The sequence below is a fragment of the Oncorhynchus gorbuscha genome, linkage group LG03 (genome assembly GCF_021184085.1).
Source record: "Oncorhynchus gorbuscha isolate QuinsamMale2020 ecotype Even-year linkage group LG03, OgorEven_v1.0, whole genome shotgun sequence".
NCBI lineage: Eukaryota > Metazoa > Chordata > Actinopteri > Salmoniformes > Salmonidae > Oncorhynchus > Oncorhynchus gorbuscha.
Window position 1 is genome coordinate 96145899 of NC_060175.1, and position 26135 is coordinate 96172033.

At 45.7% G+C, this 26135-nt stretch overlaps 1 protein-coding gene across 1 annotated transcript; it reads left to right on the top strand.

The window, feature by feature from the left end:
• The first annotated feature begins 10512 nt into the window (after nucleotides 1–10512).
• Nucleotides 10513–24638, top strand: LOC124017947 (voltage-dependent L-type calcium channel subunit beta-4-like). Its single transcript, XM_046333189.1, has 14 exons — nucleotides 10513–10545; nucleotides 10656–10775; nucleotides 13849–13971; nucleotides 14237–14358; nucleotides 14610–14659; nucleotides 15065–15084; nucleotides 15936–16016; nucleotides 18021–18079; nucleotides 18242–18342; nucleotides 18836–18987; nucleotides 19989–20084; nucleotides 20251–20421; nucleotides 20650–20705; nucleotides 22360–24638. The coding sequence occupies exons 1-13, from the start codon at nucleotides 10513–10515 to the stop codon at nucleotides 20677–20679; spliced, it is 1158 nt and encodes a 385-aa protein (XP_046189145.1). The 3' UTR covers nucleotides 20680–20705; nucleotides 22360–24638.
• Nucleotides 24639–26135: the final 1497 nt, after the last annotated feature.

Sequence of the window (26135 nt, forward strand, 5' to 3'; positions counted from 1 at the left end):
TATTGCGCCTTCTTCGCCACACTGTCTGTATGGGTGGACCATTTCAGCTTGTCAGTCATGGGTGAACAGCGAGACAGGAGGGGACTGAGCATGCAACGCACCCTTGTGGGGCCCCAGTGTTGAGGATCAGCAAAGCAGAGGTGTTGTTTACCACCTTCACCACCTGGGGGCGGCCGGTAGGAAGTCCAGGATGCAGTTGCACAGGGGGGAGTTCAGTCTCGAGTTTAAAGATGAGCTTGGAGAGTGCTATGGCATGTCTTGAGAAATATTCATTTAGTTTTTCATGTATAGCTTTTATGACCAATTCATTTTCAAACTAAAACTTGTTATCTCAATCAACAAAAATGTGGTTTCAGAAAACTGAGTGGCCGTGAGTGGCTGAATGGAAATAGGCCATGAGTATTTCTGAACTGTTTTTTGGGGAAAGTGGTATTATAACATGCTGCTACTGAGAGCCTGTCTCACTGACTGACTGCAATGTGTACAGCTCTACCTGCTGGACAGACGATGTTACTGATACTGCATGTCACTACCTCGTGTTTATTTTCTTTGGCCAAGAGTTGTTGCTGTGTGAAAGAGAAGAGGCTTTATTCTGTGAGGGTGTTAGTCTCATCTCTCTCTCTCTCTCTCTCTCTCTCTCTCTCTCTCTCTCTCTCTCTCTCTCTCTCTCTCTCTCTCTCTCTCTCTCTCTCTCTCTCTCTCTCTCTCTCTCTCTCTCTCTCTCTCTCTCTCTCTCTCTCTCTCTCTCTCTCTCTCTCTCTCTCTCTCTCTCTCTCTCTCTCTCTCTCTCTCTCTCTCTCTCTCTCTCTCTCTCTCTCTCTCTCTCTCTCTCTCTCTCTCTCTCTCTCTCTCTCTCTCTCTCTCTCTCTCTCTCTCTCTCTCTCTCTCTCTTTCTCTCTCTCTCTGTCTCTCTCTCTCTCTCTCTCTCTCTCTCTCTCTCTCTCTCTCTGTCTCTCTCTCTCTCTTTCTCTCTCTCTCTCTCTCTCTGTCTCTCTCTCTCTCTCTCTCTCTCTCTCTCTCTCTCTCTCTCTCTCTCCCTCTCTCTCTCTCTCTCTCTCTCTCTCAAATTCAAGCTGCTTTATTGGCATGAAAAACATTGCGTCAAAATTGGCAAAGCAATAAAATAACACCAATAAAATGGTAACAAGTCAATGATAGAACAATTTAATAAATAATAAAATATCTAATATCTCTACTACCACTAGTAGCATTACTATCTCTAATATCTCTACTACTACCATTACCACTAGTAGCATTACTATCTCTAATATCTCTACTACCACTAGTAGCATTACTATCTCTAATATCTCTACTACCACTAGTAGCATTACTATCTCAAATATCTCTACTACTACCATTGCCACTAGTAGCATTACTATCTCTAATATCTCTACTACCACTAGTAGCATTACTATCTCTAATATCTCTACTACCACTAGTAGCATTACTATCTCTAATATCTCTACTACCACCATTACCACTAGTAGCATTACTGTCTCTAATATCTCTACTACTACCATTACCACTAATAGCATTACTGTCTCTAATATCTCTACTACCACCATTACCACTAGTAGCATTACTGTCTCTAATATCTCTACTACTACCATTACCACTAGTGGCATTACTATCTCTAATATCTCGACTACCATCATTACCAGTCTTAATTTATTACAATTAAAATACTGTGTATGAATATAACACCATTAGCAGTAGTAGCATTACTATCTCTAATATCTCTACTACCACCATTACCACGAGTAGCATTACTATCTCTAATATCTCTACTACCACCATTACCACTAGTAGCATTACTATCTCTAATATCTCTACTACCACCATTACCACGAGTAGCATTACCATCTCTAATATCTCTACTACCACCATTACCACTAGTAGCATTACTGTCTCTAATATCTCTACTACTACCATTACCACTACTAGCATTACTGTCTCTAATATCTCTACTACCACCATTAACATGAGTAGCATTACTATCTCTAATATCTCTACTACCACCATTAACACGAGTAGCATTACTATCTCTAATATCTCTACTACCATGAGTAGCATTACTATCTCTAATATCTCTACTACTACCATTACCACTAGTGGCATTACTATCTCTAATATCTCTACTACCACCATTACCACGAGTAGCATTACTATCTCTAATATCTCTACCACCACCATTACCACTAGTAGCATTACTATCTCTAATATCTCTTCTACCACGAGTAGCATTACTATCTCTAATATCTCTACTACTACCATTACCACGAGTAGCATTACTATCTCTAATATCTCTACTACCACGAGTAGCATTACTGTCTCTAATATCTCTACTACCACCATTACCACTAGTAGCATTACTGTCTCTAATATCTCTACTACTACCATTACCACTAGTGGCATTACTATCTCTAATATCTCTACTACCACCATTACCAGTAGTAGCATTACTGTCTCTAATATCTCTACTACTACCATTACCACTAGTAGCATTACTATCTCTAATATCTCTACTACTACCATTACCACGAGTGGCATTACTTTCTCTAATATCTCTACCACCACCATTACCACTAGTAGCATTACTATCTCTAATATCTCTTCTACCACGAGTAGCATTACTATCTCTAATATCTCTACTACTACCATTACCACGAGTAGCATTACTATCTCTAATATCTCTACTACCACGAGTAGCATTACTGTCTCTAATATCTCTACTACCACCATTACCACTAGTAGCATTACTGTCTCTAATATCTCTACTACTACCATTACCACTAGTGTCATTACTATCTCTAATATCTCTACTACCACCATTACCAGTAGTAGCATTACTGTCTCTAATATCTCTACTACTACCATTAACACTAGTAGCATTACTATCTCTAATATCTCTACTACCACCATTAGCAGTTGTAGCATTACTTTCTCTAATATCTCTACCACCACCATTACCACTAGTAGCATTACTATCTCTAATATCTCTTCTACCACGAGTAGCATTACTATCTCTAATATCTCTACTACTACCATTACCACGAGTAGCATTACTATCTCTAATATCTCTACTACCACGAGTAGCATTACTGTCTCTAATATCTCTACTACCACCATTACCACTAGTAGCATTACTGTCTCTAATATCTCTACTACTACCATTACCACTAGTGTCATTACTATCTCTAATATCTCTACTACCACCATTACCAGTAGTAGCATTACTGTCTCTAATATCTCTACTACTACCATTAACACTAGTAGCATTACTATCTCTAATATCTCTACTACCACCATTAGCAGTTGTAGCATTACTGTCTCTAATATCTCTACTACCACCATTACCACGAGTAGCATTACTATCTCTAATATCTCTACTACCATGAGTAGCATTACTATCTCTAATATCTCTACTACTACCATTACCACTAGTGGCATTGCTATCTCTAATATCTCTACTACCACCATTACCAGTAGTAGCATTACTGTCTCTAATATCTCTACTACCACCATTAACATGAGTAGCATTACTATCTCTAATATCTCTACTACCACCATTACCACGAGTAGCATTACTATCTCTAATATCTCTACTACCACGAGTAGCATTACTATCTCTAATATCTCTACTACCACCATTACCACGAGTAGCATTACTATCTCTAATATCTCTACTACTACCATTACCACGAGTAGCATTACTATCTCTAATATCTCTACTACTACCACTAGTAGCATTACTATCTCTAATATCTCTTCTACCACGAGTAGCATTACTATCTCTAATATCTCTACTACTACCATTACCACGAGTAGCATTACTATCTCTAATATCTCTACTACCACGAGTAGCATTACTGTCTCTAATATCTCTACTACCACCATTACCACTAGTAGCATTACTGTCTCTAATATCTCTACTACTACCATTACCACTAGTAGCATTACTATCTCTAATATCTATACTACCACCATTACCAGTGGTAGCATTACTGTCTCTAATATCTCTACTACCACCATTAACACGATTAGCATTACTATCTCTAATATCTCTACTACCACGAGTAGCATTACTATCTCTAATATATCTACCACCACCATTACCACTAGTAGCATTACTATCTCTAATGTCTCTAATACCACGAGTAGCATTACTATCTTTAATATCTCTACTACCACCATTACCACGAGTAGCATTACTGTCTCTAATATCTATACTACCACGAGTAGCATTACTATCTCTAATATCTCTAATACTACCATTACCACGAGTAGCATTACTATCTCTAATATCTCTACTACCACGAGTAGCATTACTATCTCTAATATCTCTACTACCACCATTACCACGAGTAGCATTACTATCTCTAATATATCTACTACCACCATTACCACTAGTAGCATTACTATCTCTAATATCTCTAATACCACGAGTAGCATTACTATCTCTAATATATCTACTACCACCATTACCACTAGCAGCATTACTATCTCTAATATCTCTAATACCACGAGTAGCATTACTATCTTTAATATCTCTACTACCACCATTACCACGAGTAGCATTACTGTCTCTAATATATCTACTACCACCATTACCACTAGTAGCATTACTATCTCTAATATCTCTAATACCACGAGTAGCATTACTATCTTTAATATCTCTACTACCACCATTACCACGAGTAGCATTACTGTCTCTAATATCTATACTACTACCAGTTCAGTAAATACAGTACAATGCAATGAGGATAATGAAATCCAGTTCATTCCAGTAATAATAATAATAGCACATATAATCATGTATACAGGTAAAACACTTCTGCTGTTGTATTGTGGCCTCTTCAGTCGATACATTTAAATAAATACAAATAAGATGAAAAAATAAATAAAGAATGTATAACAAATAAACAACAACAATGTGATGGTTCCATGTATTACTGTCAGTTATATACAATGTAAATACTATGATAATGGTTCCACTATGTATTACTGTCAGTTCTATACAATTTAAATACTATGATGATGGTTCCACTATGTATTACTGTCAGTTATATACAATGTAAACACTATGATGATGGTTCCACTATGTATTACTGTCAGTTATATACAATGTAAATACCATGATGATGGTTCCACTATGTATTACTGTCAGTTATATACAATGTAAATTCTTCAGGGAATTAATGGTCATGGGATGGTCCTCAGGCTATGGCAATCATATACATATAACCATCTCTCTGATTGTCATCCCCTTCTAGGATCCTGTGCCTCTCCCAGTATTATATGACCGTATTGATCTGATGTCAGTGTTTTGTGGTTGGCAGCTAGGTCTTTTAGGTGATCTTTAAAAGCTCCGGTATTTAGATACAGTGATTGTTGTTAAAGGCTCATGTTTTTTGTGAGGGGAAGAAAAGGAATGAAACGTTTTGTGACTTGTGTCTGCACTGAAGGTACCCTACAGTAGTCTTCTGAACAACACAAGCTTTGGATAATTGTTCAAATCGGGAAATGATCTCATTCAACTGGAGTTTGAGTGTTTGACAATAAATAGTTCTCTGCAAAGCGAACCACAGGTTTTGTACTGCTAAGATTCACAGAGCGGAGAAGTGAAAATCAGAATATTCTAAGACACCAAGGTCGGACCCCTCAGATAGCATATAAACATGACATGAGCCATGATCTTCTTTTTTTAATAACAGGATATTTGATTTGAAACTGCTACATTGATTAAACATGATTGATTACGTAGAAGTAGTGTTGGTCTCTAGCATTATATTGATTACCTTCTTCTTTTCTGCAAGAGATATATCTCTATCTAGTTTTCAGTGTGTTCCTTCTGCACCAGAATGGATATGGTTAGTGGATAAAGGTCTGTTATAAGAATCCCTTATACAGTATGTGACGTCATGCGTTTTGGATACTGTGTTTTTCTATATACATGTCCACGTCTCTTCTATGCAGAACCTTTTCTTAAGGAACTCAGTCGGGGTCCCAAAAAGTGAGAAAAGTGGAATACACCAGGTGCAATTTCTACATTTGGTTCTGCATCAGCTATCATCAGTTGTCCACTTGTTATGTCAGTGACTGACAACCACTCAATTATCCCGTGTCAGCTGACATGTTTTAGATTGTTAGGGAAAGTAGTCTAGCCATGTCACAATGTCGCCGGCTTTCTAGCCTCCACCGATCTACATTTCTTTTTCCATTTGTTTTGTCTGTATTGTACACACCTGGTCCCCATTACGTTTGAATTATTTCCCTGTTTATCCCTCTGGAGCTATCATGGTTTTGGTGCTTGTTTCTATCAGAGTCTAGGTGATGTGGGTAAGACGGAGTCAGGCGCAGGACACAGAGATGAGTAGTAATAGTAACTTTACTCAAAAATAGTCTTCCAACAATGTTTTACCCGCAAGGTGGAGGGGGGCCCCCCAAAAGTCTAGAGGCGCTTCGGCTCTATGGATATCAATAATTAATGAACTAAGCCTACAGTATGGCGTATAGACGGAGGGCATTACTGCAAGCAGAAAGGCATGTGTATAACACAAGCATTCAGTGTATTAGTCACTCTCATCCGCAACACTAATAATCATTATTATAAGGCATTATAAAGACTCATAGTTGCTTATTACCAGTTATAAAGCGTTTAACATACAATTATAGATGATATGTTAAAACTCAGTCTATTATGTATTGTTCCCATCCGCAGCACTATTAACCAAACTGAACTTTCTTGTTAATTCAGCTTTGTTTCTTCCTGTTGCGGAAGTATCTTTAGATCCAAGCCCCTCCGGCTCGCTTTGATATTTAAATGATATCCACACTGGTCCCTGGATCGCTGGTTCCAGCCTGGTGTGTTTAGAATGGGAGGGGGGGGTATGGAGGGAGAGGGGGTACGGAGGGAGAGGGGAAAGAAGGTGAGTGGGGGTGAAAAAATCTGGGCTCTGGATCGAGACTGACAAAAAAAATTGGGAGAGGAGAAAGGGAGGGAAGGGTGGAGAGGCCTGCCACTGTGCCGTTGTTATTGAGCTATATTTGGCAGCGGTGTGTATCAGTCTGTCATTGGGGGGAGTCAGTCTTCCTCTCGTGTGTGTGTGTGGGTCAGCTGGGAATGAGAAGAGATGGGGGGGATTGAAGGATGGTGATGGTGAGTGTACAGCACGCTGGGTTTCAGACTGACTGAGGAGGGGCCGAGGGGCAGATCTATTTTTACCCATGACAGGTTTAGCTGACAGTGAGCCAATACGATGAGAGAATCAATGTCTTCTGCTATAGATGTGATGCTCATCCCAGGTTTCTTTCAGAAGGTGTTGAGGTATTTGAATGGCTTAACTTGATACCTACCCTGGTTATCCTGTCATGTCTCCAAAGTTATGGTGTGGCATCTCACTGTTTATAGACAGAGGAACATTAGTAGATGTATGTTGTTGCAGTCTTCACCTCACACACACGCTCCTCAGACACGACTGCATTGGAAAGCACTACAGGAACTTAACATGAACTGGAACTGGCAATAGCTACGCAGGTCACATGGGTCCAGGGCCAGGCCAGACAGGTCACATGGGTCCAGGGCCAGGCCAGACAGGTCACATGGGTCCAGGGCCAGGCCAGACAGGTCACATGGGTCCAGGGCAAGGCCAGACAGGTCACATGGGTCCAGGGCCAGGCCAGACAGGTCACATGGGTCCAGGGCCAGGCCAGACAGGTCACATTGGTCCAGGGCCAGGCCAGACAGGTCACATGGGTCCAGGGCCAGGCCAGACAGGTCACATGGGTCCAGGGCCAGGCCAGACAGGTCACATGGGTCCAGGGCCAGGCCAGACAGGTCACATGGGTCCAGGGCCAGGCCAGACAGGTCACATGGGTCCAGGGCCAGGCCAGACAGGTCACATGGGTCCAGGGCAAGGCCAGACAGGTCACATGGGTCCAGGGCAAGGCCAGACAGGTCACATGGGTCCAGGGCAAGGCCAGACAGGTCACATGGGTCCAGGGCCAGGCCAGACAGGTCACATGGGTCCAGGGCCAGGCCAGACAGGTCACATGGGTCCAGGGCAAGGCCAGGCCAGACAGGTCACATGGGTCCAGGGCCAGGCCAGGCCAGACAGGTCACATGGGTACAGGGCCAGGCCAGACAGGTCACATGGGTCCAGGGCAAGGCCAGACAGGTCACATGGGTCCAGGGCAAGGCCAGACAGGTCACATGGGTCCAGGGCAAGGCCAGACAGGTCACATGGGTCCAGGGCAAGGCCAGGCCAGACAGGTCACATGGGTCCAGGGCCAGGCCAGGCCAGACAGGTCACATGGGTCCAGGGCCAGGCCAGACAGGTCACATGGGTCCAGGGCAAGGCCAGACAGGTCACATGGGTCCAGGGCAAGGCCAGACAGGTCACATGGGTCCAGGGCAAGGCCAGACAGGTCACATGGGTCCAGGGCCAGGCCAGACAGGTCACATGGGTCCAGGGCAAGGCCAGACAGGTCACATGGGTCCAGGGCCAGGCCAGACAGGTCACATGGGTCCAGGGCCAGGCCAGACCAGACAGGTAACATGGGTCCAGGGCAAGGCCAGACAGGTCACATGGGTCCAGGGCCAGGCCAGACAGGTCACATGGGTCCAGGGCCAGGCCAGACAGGTCACATGGGTCCAGGGCCAGGCCAGACAGGTCACATGGGTCCAGGGCAAGGCCAGACAGGTCACATGGGTCCAGGGCCAGGCCAGACAGGTCACATGGGTCCAGGGCCAGGCCAGACAGGTCACATGGGTCCAGGGCAAGGCCAGACAGGTCACATGGGTCCAGGGCAAGGCCAGACAGGTCACATGGGTCCAGGGCAAGGCCAGACAGGTCACATGGGTCCAGGGCAAGGCCAGACAGGTCACATGGGTCCAGGGCAAGGCCAGACAGGTCACATGGGTCCAGGGCAAGGCCAGACAGGTCACATGGGTCCAGGGCCAGGCCAGACAGGTCACATGGGTCCAGGGCCAGGCCAGACAGGTCACATGGGTCCAGGGCAAGGCCAGGCCAGACAGGTCACATGGGTCCAGGGCCAGGCCAGACAGGTCACATGGGTCCAGGGCAAGGCCAGACAGGTCACATGGGTCCAGGGCAAGGCCAGACAGGTCACATGGGTCCAGGGCAAGGCCAGACAGGTCACATGGGTCCAGGGCCAGGCCAGACAGGTCACATGGGTCCAGGGCAAGGCCAGACAGGTCACATGGATCCAGGGCCAGGCCAGACAGGTCACATGGGTCCAGGGCCAGGCCAGACAGGTCACATGGGCCCAGGGCAAGGCCAGACAGGTCACATGGGTCCAGGGCCGGGCCAGATAGGTCACATGGGTCCTGGGCCAGGCCAGATAGGTCACATGGGTCCAGGGCCAGGCCAAACAGGTCACATGGGTCCAGGGCCAGGCCAGACAGGTCACATGGGTCCAGGGCCAGGCCAGACAGGTCACATGGGTCCAGGGCCAGGCCAGACAGGTCACATGGGTCCAGGGCCAGGCCAGACAGGTCACATGGGTCCAGGGCCAGGCCAGACAGGTCACATGGGTCCAGGGCCAGGCCAGACAGGTCACATGGGTCCAGGGCAAGGCCAGACAGGTCACATGGGTCCAGGGCAAGGCCAGACAGGTCACATGGGTCCAGGGCAAGGCCAGACAGGTCACATGGGTCCAGGGCCAGGCCAGACAGGTCACATGGGTCCAGGGCCAGGCCAGACAGGTCACATGGGTCCAGGGCAAGGCCAGGCCAGACAGGTCACATGGGTCCAGGGCCAGGCCAGGCCAGACAGGTCACATGGGTCCAGGGCCAGGCCAGACAGGTCACATGGGTCCAGGGCAAGGCCAGACAGGTCACATGGGTCCAGGGCAAGGCCAGACAGGTCACATGGGTCCAGGGCAAGGCCAGACAGGTCACATGGGTCCAGGGCCAGGCCAGACAGGTCACATGGGTCCAGGGCAAGGCCAGACAGGTCACATGGGTCCAGGGCCAGGCCAGACAGGTCACATGGGTCCAGGGCCAGGCCAGACAGGTCACATGGGTCCAGGGCCAGGCCAGACAGGTCACATGGGTCCAGGGCAAGGCCAGACAGGTCACATGGGTCCAGGGCAAGGCCAGACAGGTCACATGGGTCCAGGGCCAGGTCAGACAGGTCACATGGGTCCAGGGCCAGGCCAGACAGGTCACATGGGTCCAGGGCCAGGCCAGACCAGACAGGTAACATGGGTCCAGGGCCAGGCCAGACAGGTCACATGGGTCCAGGGCAAGGCCAGACAGGTCACATGGGTCCAGGGCAAGGCCAGACAGGTCACATGGGTCCAGGGCCAGGCCAGACAGGTCACATGGGTCCAGGGCCAGGCCAGACAGGTCACATGGGTCCAGGGCCAGGCCAGACAGGTCACATGGGTCCAGGGCAAGGACAGATAGGTCACATGGGTCCAGGGCAAGGCCAGACAGGTCACATGGGTCAAGATCCAGGCCAGACAGGTTATCAACTCAGTGACGCAATGGGCTACTTTGAGAGCTTGGATTTGGCCTTAGTAGGTGTTTTTAGATCAAGTAGCAAGTTATCTAGACTGATATCATCTCTCTCTCTCTCTCTCTCTCTCTCTCTCTCTCTCTCTCTCTCTCTCTCTCTCTCTCTCTGTAGGGTTCAGCTGATTCCTACACTAGTAGACCCTCAGATTCCGACGTGTCCCTGGAGGACGACCCGGAGGCGTCTCGGCTAGAAGCCGAGCGCCAGGCCCAACTGCAGCTGGAGAGAGCCAAGGTAGGTAACCTGGCTTCTAACCCCTAGTCAGTTGGAGAGAGCCAACATGCTAGAAATGTAAAGGCAATGTTCTCGCATAGTATCTCAGCTCAATCTGGATATTACGTTTACGTTTAAATCGCACTAGAGTGCTGATCATCAGCGCTATGAATTTAATCAAGCCCTTAGTCAGGAATAAGTCTGGTTTGAAGTCGAGTGCCAGACACAACTGCAGCTGAGAGAGAGAGCCAAAGAAGGCAACCTCTCCTTCACCCGATAGTCAGGCCTAGAGAGCCAGGGTTAGTAGAGTCGGGAGTTTAGTTAGTTAATTAGCTTGTTTACGTAAACAGGAGTTTAATCAGGCCAAACTGTAGATGGAGAGAGCTAAGGTGAGCAACACTTCTTCAACCTCTTTTCTCCCCTGCAACTATTCCTCAGGTCGAACAGATGTAGGATCTTAATTTGAGCCAGTTTGCTACAGCAGGAAAATAATCCTGCAGCAACAGGAACTGTGAATTATTATGTGGATTATAATGACTGTTGGACATTTTAAATGGGAAATTACTAACTTGTGATGCATTTTAAAACCTTGAATACATTACAAGTCACGGACCAGGATGTCTTGCTCCCAGGCAGACTAAATAACTTTTTTGCCCGCTTTGAGGACAATACAGTGCCACTGACACGGCCTGCAACGAAAACATGCGGTCTCTCCTTCACTGCAGCCGAGGTGAGTAAGACGTTTAAACGTGTTAACCCTCGCAAGGCTGCAGGCCCAGACGGCATCCCCAGCCGCGCCCTCAGAGCATGCGCAGACCAGCTGGCCGGTGTGTTTACGGACATATTCAATCAATCCCTATACCAGTCTGCTGTTCCCACATGCTTCAAGAGGGCCACCATTGTTCCTGTTCCCAAGAAAGCTAAGGTAACTGAGCTAAACGACTACCGCCCCGTAGCACTCACTTCCGTCATCATGAAGTGCTTTGAGAGACTAGTCAAGGACCATATCACCTCCAACCTACCTGACACCCTAGACCCACTCCAATTTGCTTACCGCCCAAATCGGTCCACAGACGATGCAATCTCAACCACACTGCACACTGCCCTAACCCACCTGGACAAGAGGAATACCTATGTGAGAATGCTGTTCATCGACTACAGCTCGGCATTCAACACCATAGTACCCTCCAAGCTCGTCATCAAGCTCGAGACCCTGGGTCTCGACCCCGCCCTGTGCAACTGGGTACTGGACTTCCTGACGGGCCGCCCCCAGGTGGTGAGGGTAGGCAACAACATCTCCTCCCCACTGATCCTCAACCCGGGGGCCCCACAAGGGTGCGTTCTGAGCCCTCTCCTGTACTCCCTGTTCATCCACAACTGCGTGGCCACGCACGCCTCCAACTCAATCATCAAGTTTGCGGACGACACAACAGTGGTAGGCTTGATTACCAACAACGACGAGACGGCCTACAGGGAGGAGGTGAGGGCCCTCGGAGTGTGGTGTCAGGAAAATAACCTCACACTCAACGTCAACAAAACTAAGGAGATGATTGTGGACTTCAGGAAACAGCAGAGGGAACACCCCCCTATCCACATCGATGGAACAGTAGTGGAGAGGGTAGCTAGTTTTAAGTTCCTCGGCATACACATCACAGACAAACTGAATTGGTCCACTCACACTGACAGCGTCGTGAAGAAGGCGCAGCAGCGCCTCTTCAACCTCAGGAGGCTGAAGAAATTCGGCTTGTCACCAACAGCACTCACAAACTTCTACAGATGCACAATCGAGAGCATCCTGGCGGGCTGTATCACCGCCTGGTACGGCAACTGCTCCGCCCTCAACCGTAAGGCTCTCCAGAGGGTAGTGAGGACTGCACAACGCATCACCGGGGGCAAACTACCTGCCCTCCAGGACACCTACACCACCCGATGTTACAGGAAGGCCATAAAGATCATCAAGGACATCAACCACCCGAACCACTGCCTGTTCACCCCGCTATCATCCAGAAGGCGAGGTCAGTACAGGTGCATCAAAGCTGGGACCGAGAGACTGAAAGACAGCTTCTATCTCAAGGCCATCAGACTGTTAAACAGCCACCACTAACATTGAGTGGCTGCTGCCAACACACTGCCATTGACACTGACCCAACTCCAGCCACTTTAATAATGGGAATTGATGGGAAATTATGTAAATATATCACTAGCCACTTTAAACAATGCTACCTTATATAATGTTACTTACCCTACATTATTCATCTCATATGCATATGTATATACTGTACTCTACATCATCGACTGCATCCTTAGGTAATACATGTATCACTAGCCACTTTAACTATGCCACTTTGTTTACTTTGTCTACACACTCATCTCATATGTATATACTGTACTCGATACCATCTACTGTATGCTGCTCTGTACCATCACTCATTCATATATCCTTATGTACATATTCCTTATCCCCTTACACTGTATATAAGACAGTAGTTTTGGAATTGTTAGTTAGATTACTTGTTGGTTATCACTGCATTGTCGGAACTAGGATCACAAGCATTTCGCTACACTCGCATTAACATCTGCTAACCATGTGTATGTGACAAATACAATTTGATTTGATTTGATTTGATTTGAAGTTTGCGCCGGACAATTCTCAGCAACAGAAGAGTGATCAAATTAAGATCCTACATCTGTAAATGTGAACTTCTTCTCAGGCAATTTACCTAGTAAAATAAAGGTTGAATATAAAAATAAAGCAGTGTTTAGTCAGGTCCAGAGACACAAGGAGAGAGCCAAGGAGAGACCCAAGGAGAGAGCCAAGGAGAGACCCAAGGAGAGAGCCAAGGAGAGAGCCAAGGAGAGACCCAAGGAGAAAGCCAAGGAGAGAGCCAAGGAGAGAGCCAAGGAGAGAGCCAAGGAGAGAGCCAAGGAGAGACCCAAGGAGAGACCCAAGGAGAGACCCAAGGAGAGAGCCAAGGAGAGACCCAAGGAGAGAGCCAAGGAGAGACCCAAGGAGAGACCCCCATAGGATGGGATATTGTCAGGTCAATGCAACCTTTGGTAAACACTGTTTTATGTATCTGTCTGTCCTCCCCAGTCAAAACCCGTAGCATTTGCAGTGAAGACCAACGTGAGCTACTGTGGTGCTCTAGATGCTGACTGTCCTGTCCAAGGTGCTGCTATCAACTTTGAAACCAAAGACTTTCTACACATAAAAGAGGTGAGAGGAGTTCAGTAGGCGTCATTATCAACGATCACTATCACGTCCTCACCATCACCACTAGAATGCCATTTCTTTAGTTGTTGCAGTAATCTTAAACAGTAGCTATTGTAACCCAGTCCTTACACATACACAATATGTATGGTCATGACAACCACAGGCATCTCTATCACGGCGGTTACAACCACTGCTGCCATATTGTCGAAACAGCAGTGACAACAGTTTCATTTGGACTTGACTGGAATCCATTTTTGTCTCTTTGCAGAAATACAGCAATGACTGGTGGATTGGTCGGCTGGTGAAGGAAGGGGCAGACATAACTTTCATCCCCAGCCCGGTGAAACTGGAGGCCATGCGGATCAAACAGGAACAGAAACAGGCCCAGAGGTCAGGGTTCATTGTCTCTCCCTGCTACATACAGAGTCTCTTTCTCAGTAGTCTTTTCTCTATTCCTTGTGTCGTCTTCTACAATCCTCTCCCTGCCTCCTCAAAACTTCAACAAGGACTTTTAAACGATTCCTTGAGTATCATAAGGATGCAAGGGGAGGGTTCAAGGAGATGATTCAAGGAGAGTTAAGGTACTTGTATAGTCCTTGAATCCTCGTCTTGCTCATCGGCACCATGTTGTTGTCCTGCAGGAAAGCGGCGAACTCATCGTCGGGTTGGAGATCCACACCACCTAGTGCAGGTGAGTGACTGCTGTTGGGTGACTGACCTCCTCCTTCTCCCTCATACCAGAAACAATTGCTTTTCATTATGTAGCAAAGCATGTTTATCCATAATCAATCAATCGTATTTATTTGATAGAGCTTTTTTACACCAGCAGTTGTCACAAAGTGCTTTACAGAAACCAGCCTTAAACTCAGAGCAATCAACCAAATGCACAGCATTCAGAGTTGAGGTCAACTCCATTTCAATTGAGTCAATTCAGGAAGGATGCTGAAAATCTGATTCCAACCCTGACAGTGTTGTTGCATTTTACTGGATGAGTACGAAAGGGTCTGGAAGGTTGCTACAGGATATCCTGTCTTCAGACACTACACCATCTGCTCTCAGCTTTCATGCTAAATGTGTTTTCTCTTGTTTTTACAAGCCAAACAGAAGCAGAAGCAGGTATGTTTGTAATGCAGATGATTCTACTGTGTATCAGAGCTAGAATTAAGAATAGCTGTGTCATAACATACTCTCTACTACCAACTGTTTTGCTCTTAGTTGATGACACTGGTAGATTCTAATGTCAATGACTGGAGGGTTACGCTTAGGGCCCAGAGTTATCCCTAACTACATGATCTGACCAGGGCCTTACTAAAAACATAGTAAAACTCAGGGTTCTAGTTATGCTCCAAAGTGGGTGTTAGCCCGTTCCAAGCCCAGTGGGTGTTGGCCCATTTCAAGCCCAGTGTGTGTTGGCCCGTTTCAAGCCCAGTGTGTGTTGGCCCGTTCCAAGCCCAGTGGGTGTTGGCCCGTTTCATGCCCAGTGTGTGTTGGCCTATTCCAAGCCCAGTGTGTGTTGGCCCGTTCCAAGCCCAGTGTGTGTTGGCCCGTTCCAAGCCCAGTGTGTGTTGGCCCGTTTCAAGCCCATTGTGTGTTGGCCCGTTTCAAGCCCAGTGTGTGTTGGCCCGTTCCAAGCCCAGTGTGTGTTGGCCCGTTCCAAGCCCAGTGTGTGTTGGCCCGTTTCAAGCCCAGTGTGTGTTGGCCCGTTCCAAGCCCAGTGTGTGTTGGCCCCTTCCAAGCCCAGTGTGTGTTGGCCCGTTTCAAGCCCAGTGTGTGTTGGCCCGTTCCAAGCCCAGTGTGTGTTGGCCCGTTCCAAGCCCAGTGTGTGTTGGCCCGTTTCAAGCCCAGTGTGTGTTGGCCCGTTTCAAGCCCAGTGTGTGTTGGCCCGTTTCAAGCCCAGTGTATGTTGACCCGTTTCAAGCCCAGTGTATGTTGACCCGTTTCAAGCCCAGTGTGTGTCTCCCCTGCAGACAGAGCATCTCCCACCCTATGATGTTGTTCCTTCCATGAGACCAGTGGTGTTGGTGGGGCCGTCACTGAAAGGCTATGAGGTGAGAGGCTGGTCGATACGCACACACATACGCACCACACCTTCCTTGGCCCATTAAGCTTTAAGATTTTATTGGCTCAATTAAGATGTTTTATTTAATTTAATTTAACTAGGCAAGTCAGTTAATAACAAATTCTTATTTACAATGACAGCCTACACTGGCCAAACTCGGACGACACTGGGCCAATTGTGCTCCACCCTATGGGACTCCCAATCACGGCCAGTTGTGATACAGCCTGGATTCGAACCAGGGTGTCTGTAATGACACCTCAATCACTGAGATGCAGTGCCTTAGACCACTGCTCCACTCGGGAGCCAAAAAGACACTACATTATGATACAGTAAGAATATGTACTGCCCACTCACAATCCCAGCCTGATGTACATGCACAATATATAGAGTAGATGATGTGTAGGTTATGTCAGGAATGGGATATAAGATGATACTGTCATCAATGTGACTGTATTGAGCTTCTTAGCCCAACAAACACATCTGCACAACAATAAGGCTTATAATTTAATCAAATCTCTGCATGCTTCAACATTTTCTCTCTCTCTCTCCTGTGTGGATGTAGACTGAGAGACAAGCAGTTTGTTTTGTGTGTCTATGAAATATTTATGCATTTCTCTGGTGAAATGTGTTTTGTGGATGCTCCAGGGGCATACATCAGCCTCTCTCTGACTCTCTCACTCTCTCTTTCTCTCTCACTCTCTCCCATAGACAACAGGAGAGCAGAAGCAGGAGGACTGCTTGGTTGTATCCCCTATTTCACGAGACATTAATTTTCCATCTCTCTCTAAGCTCCACTGCCACAGCCAGTCAGACTAACATCTCTCTCTAAGCTCCACAGCCAGTCAGACTAACATCTCTCTCTAAGCTCCACAGCCAGTCAGAATAACATCTCTCTCTAAGCTCCACTGCCACAGCCAGTCAGAATAACATCTCTCTCTAAGCTCCACAGCCAGTCAGACTAACATCTCTCTCTAAGCTCCACTGCCACAGCCAGTCAGAATAACATCTCTCTCTAAGCTCCACAGCCAGTCAGACTAACATCTCTCTCTAAGCTCCACAGCCAGTCAGACTAACATCTCTCTCTAAGCTCCACAGCCAGTCAGACTAACATCTCTCTCTTAGCTCCACAGCCAGTCAGACTAACATCTCTCTCTAAGCTCCACAGCCAGTCAGACTAACATCTCTCTCTAAGCTCCACTGCCACAGCCAGTCAGACTAACATCTCTCTCTAAGCTCCACAGCCCGTCAGATTAACATCTCTCTCTAAGCTCCACAGCCCGTCAGACTAACATATCTCTCTAAGCTCCACAGCCTGTCAGACTAACATCTATCTCTAAGCTCCAAGGCCAGTCAGACTAACATCTCTCTCTAAGCTCCACAGCCAGTCAGACTAACATCTCTCTCTAAGCTCCACAGCCTGTCAGACTAACATCTCTCTCTAAGCTCCACAGCCTGTCAGACTAACATCTCTCTCTAAGCTCCACAGCCTGTCAGACTAACATCTCTCTCTAAGCTCCACAGCCAGTCAGACTAACATCTCTCTCTAAGCTCCACAGCCAGTCAGACTAACATCTCTCTCTAAGCTCCACAGCCAGTCAGACTAACATCTCTCTCTAAGCTCCACTGCCACAGCCAGTCAGAATAACATTTCTCTCTAAGCTCCACAGCCAGTCAGACTAATATGTGTGCAGATGAAAAGGAAGGAACACTCAGATCCATGTTTTCTACTTCCTAATGGTCACAAAAACAGGCCACACACGAAGTTCTGTCCTTATTTCATACACCATACATATTTGTGTTCCTTCACTTTCTAAGTATTTCAGAGAGGGAAGAAGCGGGGGAGACAGGTGGAGACAGGGAGAGGAGAAGCTAGAGAGAGAGAGGGTGGTGAGAGAGAGGAGAGAGACTGAGAGACGGAGAGAGAGAGATACAACACAGGGATCAGTGTTCTCTCTGTTCCTAACCAATCATCACACTCCCCTCTGTCTCCCAGGTAACAGACATGATGCAGAAGGCCCTGTTTGACTTCCTGAAACACAGGTTTGATGGAAGGTGGGTACAGCCAGAACCACTATGGAATAAGTGTTATAACTGTTTTGTAAAAATCCTTTATGATTTTGAATGCAGTGTATCCGCTTGTCTGGCTGGAATTGTATTCTTATATTGTAAAAAAAAATGGAATCCATCCATCCATCTAACGATCTATGTTTTTAGAATCTCTATCACGCGGGTGACTGCTGATCTGTCATTGGCCAAAAGGTCTGTATTGAACAAGAAGGCTATCATGGAGAGGTCCAACACACGCTCCAGTCTTGGTAAGAACAGGAGGACTTGTCCTGCAGCACTCATCATCTTTAATGTAGACATTTGTTTGTTTTTCATCTTCATTTAGGGTGTGTAATAACCCTCTGTCAGTCCTGAGTACATGGTTTAGACTGTTATGTTGATAGATGTACTACAGGTGTAGAATCTTAATTGGATCACACTGTTGCAGAACTTTCGTGTAATAAGGAAATGTAAAACTTGTAGTGTATTTGAGATTTAAAAAGGCTTCTGAAGTTTGTAATTTCCACTTAGATTTTTCAGGCTTGATTTTCCCTTAAAGAAAAATTAATCAACCCCTAGAAAAAGGGCCATAAATTATAATCCACATAATGATTCACATTTCCTGTTGCTTTAATATTATTTTCCTGCTGTAGCAAACTGTCTCAAATTAAGTTCCAAAATCTGTATATGACTCAGGACAGATCACATTTTCTCTGTACTCAGCCCTCTCTCTCTCTGTCTCTCTGTGTGTTGGGGTGGTAGCTGAGGTCCAGAGTGAGATTGAGAGGATTTTTGAGCTGGCTAAGACTCTACAGCTCGTAGTTCTGGATGCAGACACTATCAACCACCCAGCACAGCTCCTCAAAACATCCCTGGCTCCTATCATCATTTACGTTAAGGTGTCCTCTCCAAAGGTAAGGACTGATCCACTACCAGCACACGGTTAGTCAGCCAGTCGGCCAGCCAGCCAGCCAGCCAGCCAGCCAGTTAGTCAGTCAGCCAGTCAGCCAGCGAGTTAGTCAGTTAGCGAGCCAGCCAGTCAGCCAGTTAGTCAGTCAGCCAGTTGGTCAGTCAGCCAGTCAGTCAGCCAGTCAGTCATTCAGCCAGTCAGTCAGTCAGCCAGTCAGTCAGTTAGTCAGTCAGCCAGTCAGTCAGTCAGTCAGCCAGTCAGTCATTCAGCCAGTCAGCCAGTCAGTCATTCAGCCAGTCAGTCAGTCAGGGCAGTCATTCAGCCAGTCAGTCAGTCATTCAGCCAGTCAGTCAGGGCAGTCAGTCATTCAGCCAGTCAGTCAGTCAGCCAACCATTCAGTCAGTCAGGGCAGTCAGCCAGCCAGTCAGTGAGCCAGCCAGTCAGTCTGCCAGCCAGCCAGTGAGTCATTCAGCCGGCCAGCCAGTCAGTTAGTCAGCCAGCCAGCCAGTCAGCCAGTTATCCATCCAGCCAGTTATTCAGCCAGCCAGTCAGTCAATAAGCCAGCCAGTTAGTCAGCCAGCCTACCAGCCAGTCATTCAGTCAGCCAGTCAGTCAGTCAGTCAGTCAGTCAGTCAGTCAGTCAGTCAGTCAGTCAGTCAGTCAGTCAGTTATTCAGCCATCCAGTTATCCATCCAGCCAGTCATTCAGCCAGCCAGGCAGTTAGTCAGCCAGCCAGTCAGTCATTAAGCCAGCCAGTTAGTCAGCCAGCCTGCCAGCCAGTCATTCAGCCAGCCAGTCAGTCATTCAATCAGTTAGTCATTCAGCCAGCCAGCCAGCCAGTTAGTCAGCCAGTCAGCCAGCCAGTCAGCCAGTCAGTCAGTCAGTCATTCATCCATCCATCCATCCAGCCAGCCAGCCAGCCAGCCAGCCAGTCATTCAGCCGGCCAGTTAGTCAGTCAGCCAGCAAGTCAGCCAGCAAGTTAATTATTTTATCTTCTCTCCCAGGTTCTTCAGAGGCTCATTAAATCTCGGGGGAAATCTCAAAGTAAACACCTCAATGTACAGATGATGGCAGGGGACAAACTAGCACAGTGTCCACCCGTATGTAATGAAAATAATACTAATACTTTTATTTGTACAACAATCTACGTTACTCTGTCTGTCCAACATAACGGTAGGCTTACACTCAGCTGATAGGGGTGTTAATAGCATTCCCTTGAGGCTTACCATTTAGTTTTTGACATTGTGTTAACATCTCATCTCTCAGGAGATGTTTGATGTGATCCTGGATGAGAACCAGCTGGAGGATGCATGCGAACACCTGGCAGAATACCTGGACATCTACTGGCGCGCCACTCACCTGCCCTGCTCCGCCCCCCTCAACCCCCTATTGGACCAGAGCGAGGTCACCCCGCCCTCCGCTAACTCCAGCCAACAGGTGAGCTCCTCTCAGCGTGGTGTGTGATGACCAATAGTTCCAGGTTGTGCTGTTTGCCGTTGTGCTGTGCATCTTATTAATGCGCTTCCTGAGATTGTCAATTGTACAGAGCGACTGTAACGGGAAAAAAATAAGTACTTGAACGCCACTAAATAATCTGTTCCTGGACCTGTTGTCATTCTGCTGTTAGCTATTCTCTCATTCATCCTTGTCTTTCTGTGTTTGCAGTTCTCCGAGACTCAGGAGTTAATAGAATGATCACTCCTTAGCTACCACAGGTCTGGGTGAGTAGGACCTTCTCACTATCCCTCCCTAACCCTTTGCTCTGTTCCATTCTACTCTATTTGATTCTAAAAGGAACAGCCACTGCTGTGGGTCAGATGTAAGGGGTCAGAATTTAGAGATCACCGGGGGTCACAGGAGGACCAGGGGTTGGGAATTCCTGTCTGGATAGGCACCATCTCCACAGGCCAGCCCCTGTGGACAGGGGGGCAGGGCAGCTTGTATCTGAGAGAGAGAGAGAGAGAGAGAGAGAGAGAGAGAGAGAGAGAGAGAGAGAGAGAGAGAGAGAGAGAGAGAGAGAGAGAGAGAGAGAGAGAGAGAGAGAGAGAGAGAGAGAGAGAGAGAGAGGAGCATGACAAGGAAGAGGAGGAGGAAAAGGAGAACACCCCCTAACGAAGACGGACCCCCACCTCCACGCTGCCCCCTGCTGGAGAGTCCTCCCAGTGCCTTGACTTCTCCCAGCGTGGCGTGATGCATCTCGCCACTGCAACCGGACCGTCATCTTGTCCTGGACAACACACTACCCTTACACCCCCACCCGAACCCACCCGAACCCTCCCTAGCAGCACTCAAAACCACTTAGCGGTACCACCTAAACAGTTACACTACTGTTCAAAAGTTTGGGGTCACTTAGAAATGTCCTTGTTTTTGAAAGAAAAGCTAATTTTTTTGTACATTAAAATAACATGAAATTTGTCAGAAATACAGTGTAGACATTGTTAATGTTGTAAATGACTATAGTAGCTGGAAACGGCCCATTAGGCCCATTATCAGCAACTATCTCTCCTGTGTTCCAATGGCACGTTGTATTAGCTAATCCAAGTTTATCATTTTAAAAGGCTAATTTATCATGAGAAAACCCTTTTGCAATTATGTTAGCACAGCTGAAAACTGTTGTTCTGATTAAAGAAGCAATAAAATTGGCCTTCATTAGCCCAGTTGAGTATCTGGAGCATCAGCATTTGTGGGTTCAATTACAAGTTCAAAATGGCCAGAAACAAAGAACATTCTTCTGAAACTCTTCAGTCTATTCTTGTTCTGAGAAATGAAGGCTACTCCATGCGAGAAATTGGCAAGAAACTGAAGATCTCGTACAACGCTGTGTACTAGTCCCTTCACAGAACAGCGCAAACTGTCTCTAACCAGAATAGAAAGAGGAGTCGGAGGCCCCGGTGCACAACTGAGCAAGAGGACAAGTAGAGGACAAGTAGAGGAGGACATGGGCCTCTGTAACGCCTATGTAGATATTCCATTTTTAAAAATCAGCCTTCTCCAGCTACAATAGTCATTTACAACATGAACAATTTCTACACTGTATTTCTGATCATTTTGATGTTATTTTAATGGACAGAAAAATGTGCTTTTCTTTCAAAAACAAGGACATTTCTAAGTGACCCCAAATTTTTGAACAGTAGTGTAGGTACAACCCAAACTGTCTCCAGACACAGATGAGTTGGTTCAGTTCACATGCTGAAACATCAAGTGTAATGTAATGCTTATTAGTGACTGTGGGATCAAAAAGTCAGGATGGAACGATTTGACTGAGTATTTGCTGGAATTAGGGCCCACTGGGCAGAGTGGTCAACATTGTATTCACATGTGTTCAGGCACCTGGGCTGGTACACACTATGACCTTACCTTTCTCTTTCTTTATAGATGTGGTAAAGAGACCAATCCAACTCGACCGAAATCCCACATCAACGCCATTCAGGATCTCCTCATTGCCCTCCATAAAAATTAGCCTACATTTAGGCTATTGTTTATATGTGTATTTGACACTATTTTGGAGTGAAAATCGGATTAAAATGCTTGTATGGATGTCAACGCCAATACAGGTTCATGTCATCATCACTAATCAACTGATTTACACTTAAAAACGGCTTCAAGTACCACCACCGATTTCTATATGCTAGCTACGCTACCAGCTTCTACGAACATAAATTAGCATTTAACAGACTTTTTTATAATCACGAAAAGGACTATTTCTAAATATTATGCAGCGAAAACAGTAGCAACCACATTGTGGGCCTGTTAGAACACAAATATCTTGACAGATTTGAAGAATATCCACTTTGTATAATCTGATTTTTAGAATGTGTTTTTAGATGGTTTCCTTGCTGTTTCCCCGCGGTCTGCGTTCCATTCATCTCTAAACGGCATATATTGCTCGCTTTCGCTTGCTTGATAACTAGTTTTTTTCCCTGGTCTGTTTTCAATTGTGTTTCTGTAGCTAACTGTTTTTTGTAGGTGTTATATAGTGACACAGAGGAATCAAACATATATGAATCAGAGCACATCAAAGCACATTATCAAAGCACAAACTTGCACACTGTCATCTACAACTCTTATGTATATTTATCATGTATCAACATTATGGATCTACAGTAGATCAGAGTAGTTTTGCCATTGAATCCACCAATCAGATCGCAGATAGCGACCGAGATAGGAGGAGTCAGACCAGACACTTTTGCATGTCTACCTGAAATGTATATATAAAAAAAATTAATGACCAAAAAGATCATCGTTACTTGAGGAGATACGTTAACCATTTGTAGGGAAGTTCTAAACTTTTAGGCAACACACGAACACTCTCCCTAAAACCAATTCCAGACTGTCCAGAATGTATCACTACAGGACTTTACTGTAGCTCTCCTCCTACTGGCAGGATTCAGTCTGATCTGTTTCCTCAGACACTACATCACACTCAATGTAGGCTATTTGAGCAGTTGATTAGCACTTATAAAAAGATCAGTTAAAGTTCTGATAATTAATTCAGTTAAAGTCCCAGTGCTCCAGTGGTGAGTAGCCTATAAATGATGCTTCCACTATAATTCAGTTCTTACGAATTATGATGTAAATCTAGCCATTCCACTGTAATCACAAGGACTGTGACAAAGCAGAGGAAGAGGAAGAGAGAGGCCCAACTCGGCAGCAAATCGGTCTCCCTCCAGCAGATGGCGTTTTTATGTTGTTTCACCCATCAAGCAATGAGTTTTTGGATGGAGGTCAAATGAGAGAGTGTTGAATTTGGTCAACAAAATAATTTATGGGTTATTTGCTATGTGAGGTTTATTTGATAAAATAAAAGTTTTGTAATGCTTAAATTGTTACTAGTATACTGATATAAGTTGGAAAAAACACTTTATATCGGAGTTGTCTCGAAATGGCTATGCATATTCATGGCATGAGGCTAGTAGCATAGCGTCTCTCTCCGTTGAATACAGGAGGTTGATGTCAACAACTCTCATTGAATATTCAAAAAATGATTATAATAATGAGATGTAATCAACCAATCCAAAGAAAGGATAGGCGGGAGCTAGACAGCCCGCTGTGCCGCTTTGTGGACAACGACTCCCATTGTTAGGGAGGAGAGACGTATATCTTGTCAGTATATCAATAATCCTAGGCCAAAGGGTGTCCATAGCACTTCCTGTCATTCATGTGTGTGGAGCGAGGGACCTCTAGTGGTGGGCTTGTGTCACGACACCTGAAGTGACATAGTATTCAATGTTACCCAATTGTAATACCATAATAGAATGTCAACTCATAATGAATCTGAATATAATAGGTAATCTAGAGGAAAAAGTAGAATGATGATGTGTTGACCATATGTAGATCAAACACCATTTGTATGAGCTTCCAACCTTTACCATTACATTTACATTACATTTAAGTCATTTAGCAGACGCTCTTATCCAGAGCGACTTACAAATTGGTGCATTCACTTTACCAATTTGTAACATATTGTAACATATTCGTAACATATTGTTACGAATTGGAATTAGCAACATATCATACGAATTTCAGGATTATAATTTCAATTAATCAAGCAAATGTATTTATAAAGCCCTTCTTACATCAGCTGATGTCACAAAGTGCTGTACAGAAACCCAGCCTAAAACCCTAAACAGCAAGAAATGCAGGTGTAGAAGCATGGTGGCTAGGAAAAACTCCCTAGAAAGGCCAAAACCCAGGAAGAAACCTAGAGAGGAACCAGGCTATGATGGGTGGCCAGTCCTCTTCTGGCTGTGCCGGGTGGAGATTATAACAGAACTTGGCCAAGATGTTCAAATGTTCATAGATGACCAGCAGGGTCAAATAATAATAATCACAGTGGTTGTAGAGGGTGCAACAGGTCAGTACCTCAGTAGTAAATGTCAGTTGGCTTTTCATAGCCGATCATTCAGTGTATCTCTACCGCACCTGCTGTCTCTAGAGAGTTGAAAACAGCAGGTCTGGGACAAGGTAGCACATCTGGTGAACAGGTCAGGGTTCCATAGCCGCAGGCAGAACAGTTGAACCTGGAGCAGCAGCACAGCCAGGTGGACTGGGGACAGCAAGGAGTCATTAGGCCAGGTAGTCCTGATTCATGGTCCTACAGCTCAGGTCCTCCGAGAGAAAGAAAGAGAAAGGGATAGTAAAATAGAGAGAGAAAATTAGAGAGAGCATACTTAAATTCACACAGGAAACCGGATAATAACAGGAAAAATCATCCAGATATAACAGACTGACCCAAGCCCCCCGACATATAATCTACTGCAGCATCAATACTGGAGGCTGAGACAGGAGGGGTCAGGAGACACTGCGGCCCTGTTCGACGATGCCCCCGGACAGGGCCAAACAGGCAGGATATCACCCCATCCACTTTGCCAAAGCACAGCCCCCAAACCACTAGAGGGAAATCTTCAACCACCAACCTACTATCTTGAGACAAGGCTTAGTATTGCGTATTGTGCACAGCATCATACGAAAGGGATGACGTTGTGCACAGCATCATACGAAAGGGACGACGTTGTGCACAGCATCATACGAAAGGGAGGACGTTGTGCACAGCATCATACGAAAGGGATGACGTTGTGCACAGCATCATACGAAAGGGTTAACGTTGTGCATAGCATCATACGAAAGGGATGACGTTGTGCACAGCATCATACGAAAGGGATGACGTTGTGCACAGCATCATACGAAAGGGATGACGTTGTGCACCATTTTCACCAACCCGTTTTGGCTCATGAGCGCTACTTTCAAAACTACTGGTTAAATTATAAAACACCTTTATAAGGTTTCTGTAAAGGAGCTACATGTATGTTTCTTTGAATAGGAGTACAGACCTGAAGCTTTCCCAAGAAAACACGAGCTTTAAGCACAGAGCAGCACGCATCTCAGTACAGAAAAACACTCACATAAGTATTGCTTTGTCATTACATAAAACTATACATTAATGAAATGAATTACTACCACCGTTAATTAAATGTATGTGCATGACAACATATTTATTTTTTACAAGTAGAAGGACATCTCATATTTATTTTACAAGTAAAAGGAACGTCATATTTATTTTACAAGAACATATCATGTTTCTTTCTATGTAGAAGGGCTTTCCAGGACCATAATAAGTCACTATAGCTTTTCACTTGTCATTCTGAAGAGAA